This window comes from Trifolium pratense, linkage group LG2 (genome assembly GCF_020283565.1).
Source record: "Trifolium pratense cultivar HEN17-A07 linkage group LG2, ARS_RC_1.1, whole genome shotgun sequence".
NCBI classification, from domain to species: domain Eukaryota; kingdom Viridiplantae; phylum Streptophyta; class Magnoliopsida; order Fabales; family Fabaceae; genus Trifolium; species Trifolium pratense.
This window is the reverse complement of record NC_060060.1, coordinates 47,459,590-47,475,296: the sequence shown is the minus strand read 5'-3', so window position 1 is coordinate 47,475,296 and position 15,707 is coordinate 47,459,590. Positions and strand designations below refer to the sequence as shown.

Here is a 15,707-nt window from a genome sequence, read left to right as displayed (position 1 = left end):
TCGTGCTTGGGGGGCTGTGGATTGGGCGACCAAATAAGAGCCCTTATACAGTTAGACTCATTATCATCTTAGGCCCAACAACTGAATAGGCCCAATTCGCCTGAGGGCCTCAATTCACCTGCAACACATCCTTCTCGCCCACGATCCAAACCGCAAAAACAATTACCTCTGAAGACTCACGATCCCCACTACTCCATAATCATGGAACGTGGGAAATAGGGTCTCCAAAGGCAAAAACAGTTACCTCTGAAGCTTATAAATACTTCACTCCCCTCATTAAGAAGAGATACGTTCCAAATTGATATTAGCCAGAGTAATATACCTATTCAGTTATTCATCACTGAATCAACCCCCTAGTTCCTTAGCAGGAACATGATTTATATGATATAAAATTTCAATCCAACGGTGAATTTTATAAAATTCATATCGGTTAAAACGTTATTGATATGTGTAACATTTGGTGTCAAACTAGTTGATGTCATTTGATCCTGACCCATATATATATATATATATATATATATATATATATATATATATATATATATATATATATATATATATATATATTTAAGAAGCTAAATTAGCCCACCCAAGCCATATATATATATAGGGGCATATCAAGTGAGTGGAATAACTTATGGTGAGAGATGAGAGGGTTAACTCATGACCCTACAATCAAAATTAACGGTTCCAATTCATTTAATTTTTCAAAGTTCATAAAATTTTGTTAAAATCAAACCAACAACATGTAATTTTAGTATTTGGCATCAAGTAATTTTTTCTTTGAAATCAAAACGAAACTAACCACATGTGAACCCCTAGAGTAATTAAACTATACCGTGAACCCCTAGAGTATTGTAAAAGTAGATAGAGTATTTAAGTTATTGTCATTGTGAGCATAATTTATTTAGTAGAAATATCATATTATATATGTAAGGGTCAGAGATTGAACTCAAGATTCTCATTTATTTATCTCGTGGTGAATTTCCAGTTACAATGACGAAAAAATATCTAAGGTATCTCTAAATGATAACTAGGGGGAATTGTATATTTGTATTAAAGTCAACTTTTTGTCATGGAATTGGATCATCTACTGCGATATTTATGCTGCCATCTCTCATGCGCCTATTTAATGAATGGGATAATAATTAAGGCCGTCCTTGTTGAAAAACTTACTATTGGTTTAGAATCCTTAGCTTCCATTATTAATTTGTTTCCTTTCCATAAACGATTGGATATTCTCTTTGTACTACTAGTTGTAATTTCGGTTAATATTTAAAAAATCCTGTTAGAAGACTATATATAAATTTTTGTTGCAATTTATCGAGTTAATTTTCACATTGAAATAGTTATTAAGGTTGAACACTATATAAGTGAGATGACGCATAAATCTAATGTTTTAAGGTTGAGTGAAAATGTAGTGTTAAAGTCACTCGCATGATTGCTCAATATTCAATATATCGATCCAACTCGGTGAAACTCTTCCTGCCCAACAATTTCATTATAAATCATTATCAAAGTTAATTGTTCTTGTATGAAAGTGAGGCTCCTATCATTTATTCTTTCAATAAAAAGACATGCAATTTATTTATTTATTTTTGTAACAAGTCTTGTGTCTCTAAGGTCTTCCTTATTAAGTATTGGTCGTGCATCATTCTCTTACTCTAAATTTTTTTAATAAGAAAAATATAAACAATGAAACAACAAGCATTTGAGCCAAACCTTAATTTTGCAACCCAACTAGTACAATGACAATTTTGGAAAATTAAAAATGGTTGTTCTGTATTCTTTTGAAATAACAAATGGAATAATAATGTGATTGCTGATAAATTGAATATTCCTGAATTTGTGCAAGGTAGCTTATCTGTCAAGGTATCTTCACCGGAGAGAACCCTTTTCCATGGAAACTTCATACCGTTGACGCAAGGCGTCAAATTATGAGTTAAAGTTTTACTGATAATGCATCAAATAAAATGCAACACATGATAAAAAAAAATCTCATTATGAAATTTAATTTAATACACACTATATTACACATCAAAACACTAATGTTCAATGGATTTCATTTCTAATACTTGCTAAAAACAATCTCAGCTCTTTAGCTTTCTCCTTGTGTTCAGGTGAAACCTCATTTTCTGAATCACTCAAATTAATCACTTCAATATTTTGGTCACTTGATCGATGAAACTTCGAAGAATTGTGTGATTGCTTAATTGGAGTAGGGCTCAAAAGATCTATGACCACATTTTTATCTATACTAGGAACAGTTTCATTGCTTGTTATGTTGCTGATATTCTGAATCCATTCATTATTTTCTCTGTTGTCGCGTGACAATATCAAGTTTTCTGTGTTTAGATCAGATTCAGCCATAGCGGTTATCTCTCCTAATATCCGTCCTGAAGAATCAGATTCAGAGACATTGTTGTCGGTTTTGTCTTCCAAGTTATTGTCTAACAACAGATTCTGCAGTGTTAGATCAAGCTCAGCCAAAGAAGCCGTAGTTTCGGCCTTTTTCTTTGGTCTTCTTTTTTGAACATTTTGTTTCTTCCGCAGTGCTTTTCTCTCCTCGAATTCCGAAATCTTCTCCGGACAAGCACTGCAGATGACAAACAGTGAGGCAATAGTGATAATATTAATGTCGGATGACAAAATTCATGTAGTAGTTAGTTTACTGAGTGCATGTTTGGAATTACAACGAGTTTGACGAAATTTTTGTGGCACTGTGATTTCGTTGAAACTTTACAGTGTAGGTTTTGCCAAAACCACAGTGATAGACATAATTCCATCAAACCCAGCACCAATCCAAACATGCACCGAAACATTTTTATGATGGTGATATGATATGGTTACAAAATAGGAAAGACATTTTCTGAGCCGTTGTAGTTTCAAAATATATCATGGATTGATAGAGTAATAAAGATTTACACAAGCGTGCAATCAAATTTCACTACAATATGTCATCGATTACACGAAATGCATTACCTTTCTATAAGATCTGCAGGTACTATTGAAGTTTCAAGTCCATCCATGTCTTTCCAAGAAACCTCATAGCACTCTCGCCCTTGAGCTCTTCGGCTCTTAATGATTTCTGACAAAGGACACTTCACAGGGATCTGCGATCCAATATATACTATGCATTATACAAATGAAACAGACATAGATATAACAATGTTTCATGTATGATAATGAATGATAATACGAAATGTATTATAGAAACCTTAATAGCTTTCATCTTAAGTACTGAACAAAAGAAAATAAACATCGATTATTAAAATGGTATTGGATTCTATGTGGGCGAACACATTTTTTAGTTTAAATAAAATGTCCATAATTTGGAGGTGTCAATATGTGATAATGAATTACAGTACTAATTAGGTTTAGTGAAAAGAGTTAGCAGTACCTCATGTAAAGGAAGGTTCAAGCCAAGTTCAGATGAAGTTAATCGCAAATTGGCAAATCGTCGTAAATCTCTTTCTGCTATACCGGGAAGGATATATCCATCTATTTCATGAACCAACAATCAGCATTGTAAAATAACTTCCAAAACTTCAACCAAGATGTATCATATAGATCAACTTGACATTTCATACTTTTGAGAAATTTCATCTACTGCATGAAAGATAAGTGCTTATTTGACTTGACTCGAGCACAAATTCTTGACTTATAACTATAAGAATATAAGCATTTCAACGTAGATGAAGTACCTGTCCTCTCCGAAGGCCATTCAAAGAATTCAGCGCATATCTGCTGGAGTTTAATACGTTCAAATGGATACTGAGCAAGAGCCCTATAGAAATTAGTCAAACTTTTAGTAGCTGATAAGTGATAACAATGTTCTACAATTTATGATCAGAATCTAACTCAACTCTACAAAACCGGTTTGTAAGGTGAGGGATGCCTCTCACTTATAAACTCATTTTTAGGTCATATCGCATCCAATATGGAACTCTTAACACTATTGATGACAAAAATTAAGTATTGGTGGCATATATATCTAGTAAAGGAACTGGAATCAATGAACTAAATAATCTACCTGAGCACAACATCTGAATCTGCTGAATGGCATTTTGGCTTCAAATAAGCATTAATCACTTCTACTATGGTATCATCCCTTCCTATATTATTTTCAGCTCCTTCATAAACAAATCACAGAAACAGTGATAAAATGTTCAGAATTTCGATACAAGTTCTTGCAGGCAATACGAGAGTACATACACGTAAAAGTTCCAACATTCCAGTTCAATCCATTGGTTTAGAATTAAATATTATAGAGTCTAAATGCAACACCATGTTTGATACTCTTAAAATTTAAGTTGGACCGAGCTCGAACCTACAAAACCGATTTGTAAGGTGATGGATGCCTCCAAGTAAAAACACATTTCCGGATCATATCCAATATTGGACTCTCAGATAGTTGATGAAACTCTAATTCTCTAGAATTTAAAGTTTACAGTAGTGCAATTTTGACTCGTACAAAAAATGAATACCACTAAAATTATTGAAAGAAAAAAATATTACCAAAACAAATTTTGTATAGCATAAAGTTTATGGTAATGGAATTATAATAATGCAATAAAGATGTAAGAGTATACCTTTACTTTTTTTAACCCATCCAAGTCCTTCATACGCAAATTTTTTAAGAATAAATTTGTCCCCGATTGATTTGACTATCTGACAAGCTGACTCCTACAGTTATGGAAAAAATTACGCAAAAGCATAAGCATCCATATAGTATGTAATATTCAACTCTGCTAAGCCGCTAGGGGTGAAAAGTCAAAACGCAATATGACAATGAAGGACGTATTTAAGGACTTACCGGACCTAAACCATGAACACCTGGATAATAGTCACTGCCGAGAAGCAAAGAGAGAGCAATCTGAAGATCACAGGTTACTTGGTTACTGATTTTCACTAGAAAAAGAATCTAATATCCTTGAATTGACAAGTATATATTGAAACTTCAAATTGGTGTATAAGATGACAATGTTAATAATTTAGGTACAAGACCATAAAACCATGCACAGGGGAGAAAAAACAAAAATCACAGGCAAGCACGCTTAAGGGCAGTTTACTTTATTAGTTGAAGTAAAAACGAAAACAGGAAATTTGGAAAACCATTTTCTATTCAAAAAATGGAAGGTAGATCAATTAGGCTTTCTTATATATTGACTGAATTTGCATTAAACAACACTGAACAATCAAAAATCGTCTCAGCAAGCATTGTGATTCTTAAGTATTTTAAAACATCAATAAGCTATTTACCAATGAGTCCCGTCCAAATCCAAGTTTTCTTTCGATGTCTGCCATCTCATAACATACAACATATCCGCCGTCTCCTAATTCATCAATAAAACACTCCTTGTAAGTCATTTGGAAATACAATTAGTACAAAAATATATCCAACAATAATATGAAATAAAAATAAAACAAATAAAATGATCTACTCACCGAGGCAGATATCTCTGTACACTGTCCTTGCACCAAAGAGAAATATATCTGAATCTGAACTAAAACATCCATCCTATAATCAACAATCATGATAGTTAGCAAACATCAATATCATAAGTATCTTATAAATAACTGATAATTAAAAAGTTGGGAAAAAAAAATGGATTTTGAAGACAGATAAGTAGATACAGTGCTTACACATAATGATTCAGAGTTCAACAAAGCACACTGAGCTTCAGCTTCTTCAATCCTGGATTTTGGTAAAGAGCAAGATGACACACTATCGGTTCAAATTTTTGCAGTATCGTCTTTAGCATCAAGCAAAGCAACTTATTCAATCAACTATCAACAAAAACAAAAAGTACATAATAATATCGACCAATCTTAACCTCTATCAAATATTACCCATTCAAACAAGAGATACCAAGAGCCATCCCTAAGACTTTAGCCTCTTTAATCATGCATGAAAACTCAGACCCCATGTTTCTCCGTAATGATGTCACTTTATGTAAGTTAGTTTCATTTTGGGCTACCTGCATTGTAATTATTGACAGACTAAAGTTAAAAAGTAAGAAAAAGTTGAAACAATATGTCAAAGTACATAATTTGTATATATTATACCACCACTAGTACTAACCTCCTTTCCATTGTTTAAGCGACGCCTATAAGTCGATAATTTAATGGCAGGAATTGATCCATCTATAAGACAACAAAGATTGCATCATTTGGAAGAAATACAATGAATGAAGTAAATGCAAGCACATTCAAAAGACCAATAAGCAAAACGAATGGTTATAAAAAGATAAAAACAACATAACCAAGAAAGAACTAACTATCACCTATAAACATGTTGTCAATCACGTATCACAAAAAATAGCGATTTGTTCGAATTCCACTACAACACACACACACACACACATTTTATGTGTGTATATGTACATGTGCATTTTCTTTATTAGGAACATACTGTAATTAGGGAATTTAAAGCTTTTGCGACTCTATCAAAGTAGGTATTCCTACCACATTGGCCCTTTGAACCAGCTATGGGACTAATCCCCAGTTTAACCGAATAGACGCACCCGTTAGAATCAAAACCTCCCGACCGAGACGCTTCCTAGGAAATGAACTCAAGTTCTATTCATAGGACTCATAATGCATATCCACTCTAACCAATCTATTGTTAGTATTCATGTGTCTATTTTATAGACACATACAACTATAAAAACAGTCTGAAGTGGTGGGTTTAAACTCAAACCACGAATTGAAGTCATTCACTTTGTCCATATTTCCCGCCATTGAATTACCCTGCACTCACTGAACTTAAAGCTAAATGGTAAAGACCAAATAGGTGCTCAAATAAGAAAAAAAACAAAAAACAAATCTCTCTAAAGACTTCAAATTAAATTAATGGTGTGTCTTTTATCCGATCCTGTTAAGAGTCCCACATTGGTTGCGAGGTGGTCTAAATATATGGTTATAAGTGAGGGCAATCATCACCTTACAAGCCGGTTTTTTAGGTTGGGTTAGGCTCAACTCCCAATTCTAAAATGCTATCAGAGCATCCTTCACGATACGTTGGGACACCTGCTATCATGTTTCTGGTCGGGCCACCCACCATTTATATCAGCGCACCAAGCCCAATAATGTTGGATAGGAGGGGGTGTGTTAAGAGTGAAGGCAATCCTCATTATACAAGCCAATTTTTTAGGGTTGAGTTAGGCACAACTCTCAATTCTAAGAGATACATCAGTGTCTGACACTAACATGACACTGACACATGTGGTTATAATCAATCACTTCCATTTTTTTAAAATAATTATCGAGGCGTCAATAGAAGTATTTGTGTCCAGTGTTTAGGCGCAAAATCCAAATTAAAAACAAAAGTGTCCCAAATGGCAAACAAATGTAAGCAAATGCACAATTTTCTGGTTGTTTCATCTAAAATTTCACACATACACACACACAAAATGAAAAGCAATTTTTACATATAGAAACCAAAAGCAAAAAGAGAAATGCAAAGAGACAAACCTGAAACAAAAACAACAGTGCAATTAAGAGCAATGAGAGCTCTAAGACGGTGAAAGAGTCCCCTAAGATGAACTTTCTCTTTCAAACAAGCATGAGATTTACTCACATTCTGAAGCTGAACCATCCAACATGATAGATCCACACACACCCTTTTGTTCCTGCAAATCAAAATCCAACACACACCCATATTAATTCATCCAAAAGGGTACACGATTCAACAGGAAAAAACAAATTTTGGTTGAAAATGGAAAATATGAACGAGTGTGTTAACTGGAGATTGTGAAGAGGAACCGTTTTCTTGCAAGATTCGAGGATGTCCCATAAATTCTTGACACCCATGGTAATGGAGAATGAGAGATTCTTCTTCTACTGAAAAATGATTTGTGTCTGTGAGAGGGATTTGTTTAGAGTTTTGAAAATTTCAAACGCTGATTCAAACTCTTTAATTGTAAAAAGCGCCACAGTTTTTTTTGTTTTTTTTAAATATTATTATATTTAATTATTTTAAACTGTCTGACATTCATATCAATAATAAAAAAACTTCAACAAAAAAATAATAATAAAAAATTTAGATTTCCCCAAAAAAGAAAATTGACGCAGATTTCCCCAATTTATGAAATCAAAAACTCGTTATTATTTTTCTTCTCGTCTTTATTTTCTAATCTCTATCATTTTGATTCTTAAAGCTATGAAGTCCCGACACTCCAAAAATAGCGAAGTATCGTATCCGATATGTATTTCTCCTTACTAGGACATGAACTCTGACCTCCAATTGTTTAACCATTCGCTCAACTAACTTAAACCAGTTGAGCTACACATCTCACCTCTTTTTTGGGTAGTACTTAACTTAAGATATGTAATTGTCACTTGTTTGCTCGTTTTGAGTAATTTGAATGTTAATTTTTCTTAAAATTGAGTATTGGGTCTAACTCATCCTTACAAAACCGGCTTGTAAGGTGATGACTATCACTTGCTTATAAACACTTGTCAACCGATGTGAGACTTCTTAACACACTCCCTCACGTCCAGCATTACTGGGCTTGGTGCATGGATATAAACGGTAGGTGGCCCGTTAGCGGAAACCTGATAACAGGTGGCCCAACAGTTCGTGAAGAGGCTCTGATACCATCTTAAAATTGAATATTGGGCCTAACTCATCCTTACAAAACTGACTTGTAAGGTAAGGACTGCCACTTGCTTATAAACACTCGTAAAGGCCATCTCACAACCGATGTGAGACTTCTTAACAATTTTTTTATTATTATGGATTTTAGTTATGTTTATATATTGTGCATTTATATATTTAATTTTTAATTTAATTTTTAAATAATGTATCTCGTCCGTATAGTATCGGAATTTTGAAATTTTTCTCGTATCTTCGTATCGGTGTTGTATCGTATTGGTATCGTGTCACGTATATGGTCTTCATAATTGAGACACCAGATGGGTCTCTTTTATGTTACCCAAAATCCCCAAATAAATAAATTAAATATAGAAGAAGGAAACATGAAGGAAGAAAAAAAAAACTAAATGTATCTAAAGGTCATATAAGTTTTGCGTTTGTAATAGTTACGTCTTTTATATTGTTTAGATAATAAATAAGTCCTTTGATTTTATAATTTGTTGCAATGTTACCTTTTCAGTTAATTTTCTATAACACATAAGTGTCTTTTTCATCAAAATATTTCCTCCAAGTTATCTTTCTAGTAGCTCAAGTGGTAATGGAAATGGATTGAACACGTATGTGAGAGTTTTTGATTCTCACGAAAGACAAAAACTCTACTAGTGAAGGGGTAGAAAAGATTGTGAGGTGGTAGCTTCGGGATCGCCTAAGATGAAGGCCCGGACTGTTACATCTTTACCTTCTAAACCTATATGGGCTTAAATTATTATAATCAACCACATATAAACGTATCTTTTTTATAAAAAAAAAAAAAAAAACCGCTAAGTTTTATTAATAACGCAAATGAGCGCAAGACGTGCACAATATGTAAAACAAACACATACGATCACATCACACGACAGAAAATAAACTAAAACAACACATAAATCCAACGACTACCATAGTGGGCCTTACACCAAATATCATCAACCCCACTCATCCAACTCAAGCATCACCACAATAACAATTAATCCTACTTTAACAGTTAACACTAAATAACATCGCATCAGCCACAACCAAAATGGAAGTCCCAAAGCCAAACAAAGATCAATGCACCTAAAGGGACTTATCTATCTCACAATAGAGGACCTCCACCTAGTGACCCTCCTCACAAGAATTTCTTGCCTCACAAAAAGAGAACTTCCTTCTGATAACCCGTTAGAATTTCTCTATCTCACAAGAGACGTCTTTCTTGTTTGAAAATAAATTGTTGCACACCTAAAGTTATATATTTTTTTATTAATTAAAATTATATATTTTTGTATTTATAGTTAAAATATAATTAATATTTATTTGAATATGATATTGCTCTTTTTTTATAAAAAATATTATTACCTTATAAACATATATTAATATACGATATGAAATTTTTTGCATATATAAAACGCCATAATTGATGATTGAATTTTTTTTTAAGTATTATTATCATTTTTTGTAAAGAATAAAATTATTTTAATATCTTACCGTTTATGCTCATAGATATAAAATAAAATTATAACTTACCAATAATGTTTTACTATAATAGAAAATTAATTTACAAATCTCTACCAAAAAAAAATTAATTAATTTACAAATCTACGATATGACCAAATTTAATTTGCTTATTCAAATTTTAACGGAGATGTCGACTATGGGGAGGGATCAAATTACACCGGTGTAACATTTGAGTAATGTTACACCGCTCAATAACGCTTCAACGAATACGAATTTTACAAAATCCACCGTTGGATTGAATGTTTATATCATATAGATCATTCATGTTCAATTATATAAAAATCTAAAATCATTTGATGTGTTATTGAGATTGATCAAGCTTAACGGTATTCAATAAAAACACATAAAGCGTTAATCTTGATCGGTCTCAATAACATATCAAATGATTTTAGATTTTTGTAAAATTGAACATGGATGATCTAAATGATATAAACTTTCAATCCAACGGTGAATTTTGTAAAATTTGTATTCGTTGAAGCGTTATTGAGCGGTGTAACATTACTCAAATGTTGCACCGGTGTAATTTGATCCCTCCCCGTCGACTATATATAGTTTCTTTTGCCTCAAATTTTTACCAGCAAACATTTAGTTTTTATAAATTTAATTTACTTCAAAAAGATGTTTTCTAAACTATCCTTGCTTATCCGAGGCCTCTTGGTCATGGTTGTTTTGATCTCTTCTATGGTGGAAGCTAGAAAATTGGGTAAGATTTTCCCAATCTCTAAAAAGAGTTGGTTTTCATTTTGTTTTATTTGCATGGATAATAATTTAAAATAAAGTTGTAGCTACAAAATCTACTCATATCGACATTTTATTTGCAATTTGTGATCATATCACGCACCTACACATTGGATATGGATTATATGTAAATTGTGACTAAAAACAATTGTGAAGATTGTGTTCATTATTCATGAATTACTACTATTTTAAAGATAAATTTGATGGAAGATATGTAATTTGAGTTGTTTATGATTTTTTTGTTTGCAGTTAAGGTTGCTACAAAGCAAAATAATGGAGACGGTGTACGTACTGATTGTTTTATACCTGGTTTTCCATGCCCATTCCCAAACATTCCGGGCATACCAATGATTCCAGGTGTTCCAATCATACCTGGATGGCCTTGGACACCAGGTACGCCTGGATGGCCTTGGACACCAGGTACACCTTTAACTCCTAACCCGCCTAGTTCACCTGGATGGCCTTTGACACCAAGTCCGCCTTTAATTCCCCCGCTTAGTCCACCTTTAACTCCCCCGCTTAGTCCACCTTTTGTATCACCCATCTCACCCCCCTCACCCCCGAAATCCTCTAGTTCACCTCTTGACTGACAAAGTTCGCCTCTTGAATCACCAATTCACCTTCTGAATCGTCTAGTTCTCCTTATGAATCACCCATTTCATCTAATAATAAAACCCTCGGTTCACCTTCACCTTGCCCAACCTACGATGTATGGCTAATGTGATTTGCTAGCAAAATAATGTTATTTTTAAATGAAGACAAAAATAATGTTGATTGCCACTTTATGTGATACTTAGTTGAAGATGTTATGAGAATGTATTTTCAAAGCTTTTGCTTTATGTTTGCAAGTAAAATATGTTACTTTTATCATTTTTTTAATGCATATATATATATAGACACACACACACATGGGGAAATGATCAAATTACACCAATAATTTTGATCCCGATAAATAATATCAATGACGGATACTTAACGATAATTTTGATGCATTAACAGGGCCGGCCCTGTGGGTGTTCAAGGTGAGCCACCGCACAGGGCCTCAAACATTTAGGGGCCTCAAATTGTTTATATCGGTCTATTAAAAAATTTATATATGTAAAAAAAAAATAAAGACTTTGTTATTACTAAACATATTTTAGTACTAAAAAAAATTAATAGACACACTCTTAATTTTATAAGTAACTTGCGGTTGATTGTAAAAAACGAAACTAACATTTCAAGAAAGTTTTTTTTCCCGAAGGAACCGTAAGTTGATAATGATATTAAATTGAAGATGTATTTTAATGTTATTGATTAAAATATGTCGCTTTTAGATGTTATTTACTATGATGACTATTTTTTATGTTATTTACGATTCAAATAGAGAATAACTTTTAAAAAAAAAATTGTATTTTATATTAAAGATCTATTTTTAATTTTCAAACAGGACCTCCAAATACTCGGGACCGACCCTGTGCATTAATTTTAAGTCATGTCACTCACTTAATATATATATATATAGGGTCATGATCAAATGACACCAACTAGTTTGACACCAAATGTTACACATCTCAATAACATTTTAACCGATATGAATTTTATAAAATCCACCGTTGGATTGAAAGTTTATATCATATAGATCATTTATGTAAAACTTCAGACAAATCCAAAATCATTTGATATGTTATTGAAATACATCAAAATTAACGGTTTGCATCTTTTTTTATATGCCGTTAATCTTTATGTGTCGCAATAGCATATCAAATGATTTTGGATTTGCCTGAAATTTTACACAAATGATCTGGACCGGGTAAAAGAGGTTAAGCCCAACGAACATTAACGGACCATATCAGCACCTTGCCTTAATCCTTGAGCCTCGTGCTTGGGGGCTGTGGATCGGGCGACCAAATAAGAGCCCTTATACAGTTAGGCTCATTATCATATTAGGCCCAAGAGCCGAATATGCCCAATTCGCCTGAGGGCCTCAATTCACCTGCAACACATCCTTCTCGCCCACGATCCAAACCGCAAAAACAGTTACCTCTGAAGACTCACGATCCCCACTACTCCGTAATCATGGAACGTGGGAAATAGGGTCTCCAAAGGCAAAAACAATTACCTCTGAAGCTTATAAATACTTCACCCCCTCATTAAGAAGATATACGTTCCAAATTGATATTAGCCAGGGTAATATACCTATTCAGTTATTCATCACTGAATCAACCCCCTAGTTCCTTAGCAGGAACATGATCTATATGATATAAAATTTCAATCCAACGGTGAATTTTATAAAATTCATATCGGTTAAAATGTTATTGAGATGTGTAACATTTGGTGTCAAACTAGTTGATGTCATTATATATATATATATATATATATATATATATATATATATATATATATATATATATATATATATATAGGCATATCAAGTGAGTGGAATAACTTATGGTGAGAGATGAGAGGGTTAACTCATGACCCTACGATCAAAATTAACAGTTCAAATTCATTTAATTTTTCAAAGTTCATAAAATTTTGTTAAAATCAAACCAACAACATGTAATTTTAGTATTTGGCATCAAGTAATTTTTTCTTTGAAATCAAAACGAAACTAACCAAGTGTGAACCCCTAGAGTATTTAAACTATACCGTGAACCCCTAGAGTATTGTAAAAGTAGATAGAATATTCAAGATTCTCATTTATTTATCTCGCGGTGAATTTCCAGTTACAATGACGAAAAAATATCTAAGGTGTCTCAAATATTTGTATTAAAGTCAACTTTTTGTCATGGAATTGGATCATTTACTGCGATATTTATCCTGCCATCTCTCATGCGCCTATTTAATGGATGGGATAAAATTGAAAAGGAAAATTAAAAATAATGTTAGAAGAGAGAGAACAAACTGAGGTGAATCCAACAGCCGATATTGGCGCAGGACAAACGACAACAGACAACAAACATGAGACGATCCAGATCCTTTTGTCATCAACGACACTTGGCTACGATTTTAGAGTATTGTTATGAACCGTTGACAAGAACGCTGAGTCAATGTTGTCATGGGCGACACTTGGGTCTAATATTAGAGTGCTGATTTGACCAGTCAACATGAACACTTGGTCCGTGCGACGAAGCTCCATGCTGAGAGCATGATTGTGTATTTTAATATCACTAGTTCAACAATAAGCAAAACCAATGATGATTTAGAAATACTGCCTTTTAACTTTTTTTTAAAGGATTCCTCAAAATAAACTTGATTGGATGTTTGGAGTTGCAGAAAACTTGTAGAGGTTTGTTTTGCAGGTTGGCAAATGTTCAGGTCCCAGTGATTTTGCTATGGAATAAATTTGATTGATGTGGGGATGGATTTGGATGTGTATTTGTGTTGCTCGGATTAATTCAAGCTCGGGGTGTGGGCCTTAAGGCTTTAATTTTTTGTACTATAGCCGCTGTGTTTTTTATAGGTTGAGCTTCGAGCGCCTTGTCTATTCCCCGTGTTGAATTTAATTGTGTTGTGCCTTGGTTGAACCTCATAAAGCCTTGTCTGAATTGGTTTGGGTTGGAAACTATATTTGTTTTTGGTGCCTAAGCATTGTTAGAGGTCCTAAGACATTATCATTTAAATGTAGTCACGGAATATTTCAATTTCAATATTGGTGTTTTTACATCAGGCAATTCTCTATACTCAGCTGTGTAAATGAGGGCTCATTCTCCTAATCAAATAATCAAGGGAAGGATATCTGTTCTAATTGCAGACTGTAAAAGGTTGGCTTCCGTAACTTGCGATAAGCATGTTTTTAGGCTACTCTCCTGAGCTGACTTTAAATTGAGTCTTCCACAATGGTGTTATTATGTTAGAAATAGGCTTCGTTATGGAGCTTTGTTGTGATGTCCAATTGGTTTTTTATACTGGTTCTCCATCTAATTGGCCGGTTAATTCATTCCACCCTTTTTCAGAGTGCATTTGTCTTCTAAACCTAAAAGGGCTTAAATCATTATGTATAATCAACCTGATTACAATACCAAGTAAGATGTATGAATTTATTCCTCTAGCACGTACTTGTTAAATGTTCAAACCAGGCAGAACTTTGATACCTATTGAAGTAGCAAAAAAATTTTATAAGAAAGGAATGTTTGAATTGTGAACCTTTTAAAAATTTAACTTAAACCAAAATCAAGTGATGAGTGAACCAAAATCTAGTTGTAAGTTAAATTTTTAAAAGGTTCACAATTCAATGAATTTGGTCCATAGTATAGACCATCAATGAATATGAAAATTTATTTTTCTAAAACCAACTTTTCATATTCATTGATGGTCTACATTATAGACCAAATTCATTAATTATTCAATGAATCTGAAAAATAAATTTTTCCTAATAGTTGAAATCGAAGGGAGTAACACTTAAAAAGAGAGAAAAGGGTATCATTTAAGTTTCTTCTATTAAATTAATTAGAGATTAGAGATTTACTTAGTCAATTTTTTTTTTTAATTTTTTTGTATAAAAGAGGGTCAAAGCCCAAAAGAAACGAAACTACAAAGTTAGACGGACATTCCTAGGCATGCAAGCCTCAGAGATATCGTCAAAAAGAAGACTCTGAAACTCCGTAGGTGGAGACTCGAGAAAATGATCATTGAAAGAACTTAGAGAGTAGCTGAGCTGAAATTAGCTAACCAATCGACGCTTTGGTTTCCTTCACGCCAAGTGTGAAACAAATGAACTTGTCAATTCAACTTCAGGAGTTATCTAATACGATGCACTAAGGAGGGTATGTTTCCGTTGAATTTAGTTTTCTTTGTCACCATATCAATCATAACTTTAGAGTCACTTTCAACATGAAAAACATCACAAGCTTCA

General features: G+C 33.3%; 1 protein-coding gene across 1 annotated transcript; it reads right to left on the bottom strand.

Moving 5' to 3' along the window:
• Nucleotides 1-1,749: 1,749 nt before the first annotated feature.
• Nucleotides 1,750-8,177, bottom strand: LOC123908482 (single-strand DNA endonuclease 1). Its single transcript, XM_045959135.1, has 14 exons — nt 7,748-8,177; nt 7,477-7,634; nt 6,086-6,147; nt 5,854-5,981; nt 5,647-5,698; nt 5,449-5,521; nt 5,263-5,336; nt 4,817-4,876; nt 4,593-4,686; nt 4,034-4,133; nt 3,705-3,787; nt 3,401-3,501; nt 2,983-3,113; nt 1,750-2,596 (listed from the first exon to the last, which is right to left on the bottom strand). Exons 1-14 carry the CDS (start codon nt 7,813-7,815, stop codon nt 2,053-2,055), a joined length of 1,728 nt encoding a protein of 575 aa, XP_045815091.1. The 5' UTR covers nt 7,816-8,177; the 3' UTR covers nt 1,750-2,052.
• Nucleotides 8,178-15,707: the final 7,530 nt, after the last annotated feature.

Coding starts and splice junctions, on each gene's coding strand:
- LOC123908482 (XM_045959135.1), bottom strand. CDS start 7,815: ATGGGTGTCAAGAATTTATGGGACATCCTCGAATCTTGCAAGAAAACG. Junction 3,788..4,033: donor GATTCAGATGTTGTGCTCAG/GTAGATTATTTA, acceptor TAATTTCTATAG/GGCTCTTGCTCAGTATCCAT. Junction 2,597..2,982: donor CCTGCAGATCTTATAGAAAG/GTAATGCATTTC, acceptor TGTCATCTGCAG/TGCTTGTCCGGAGAAGATTT.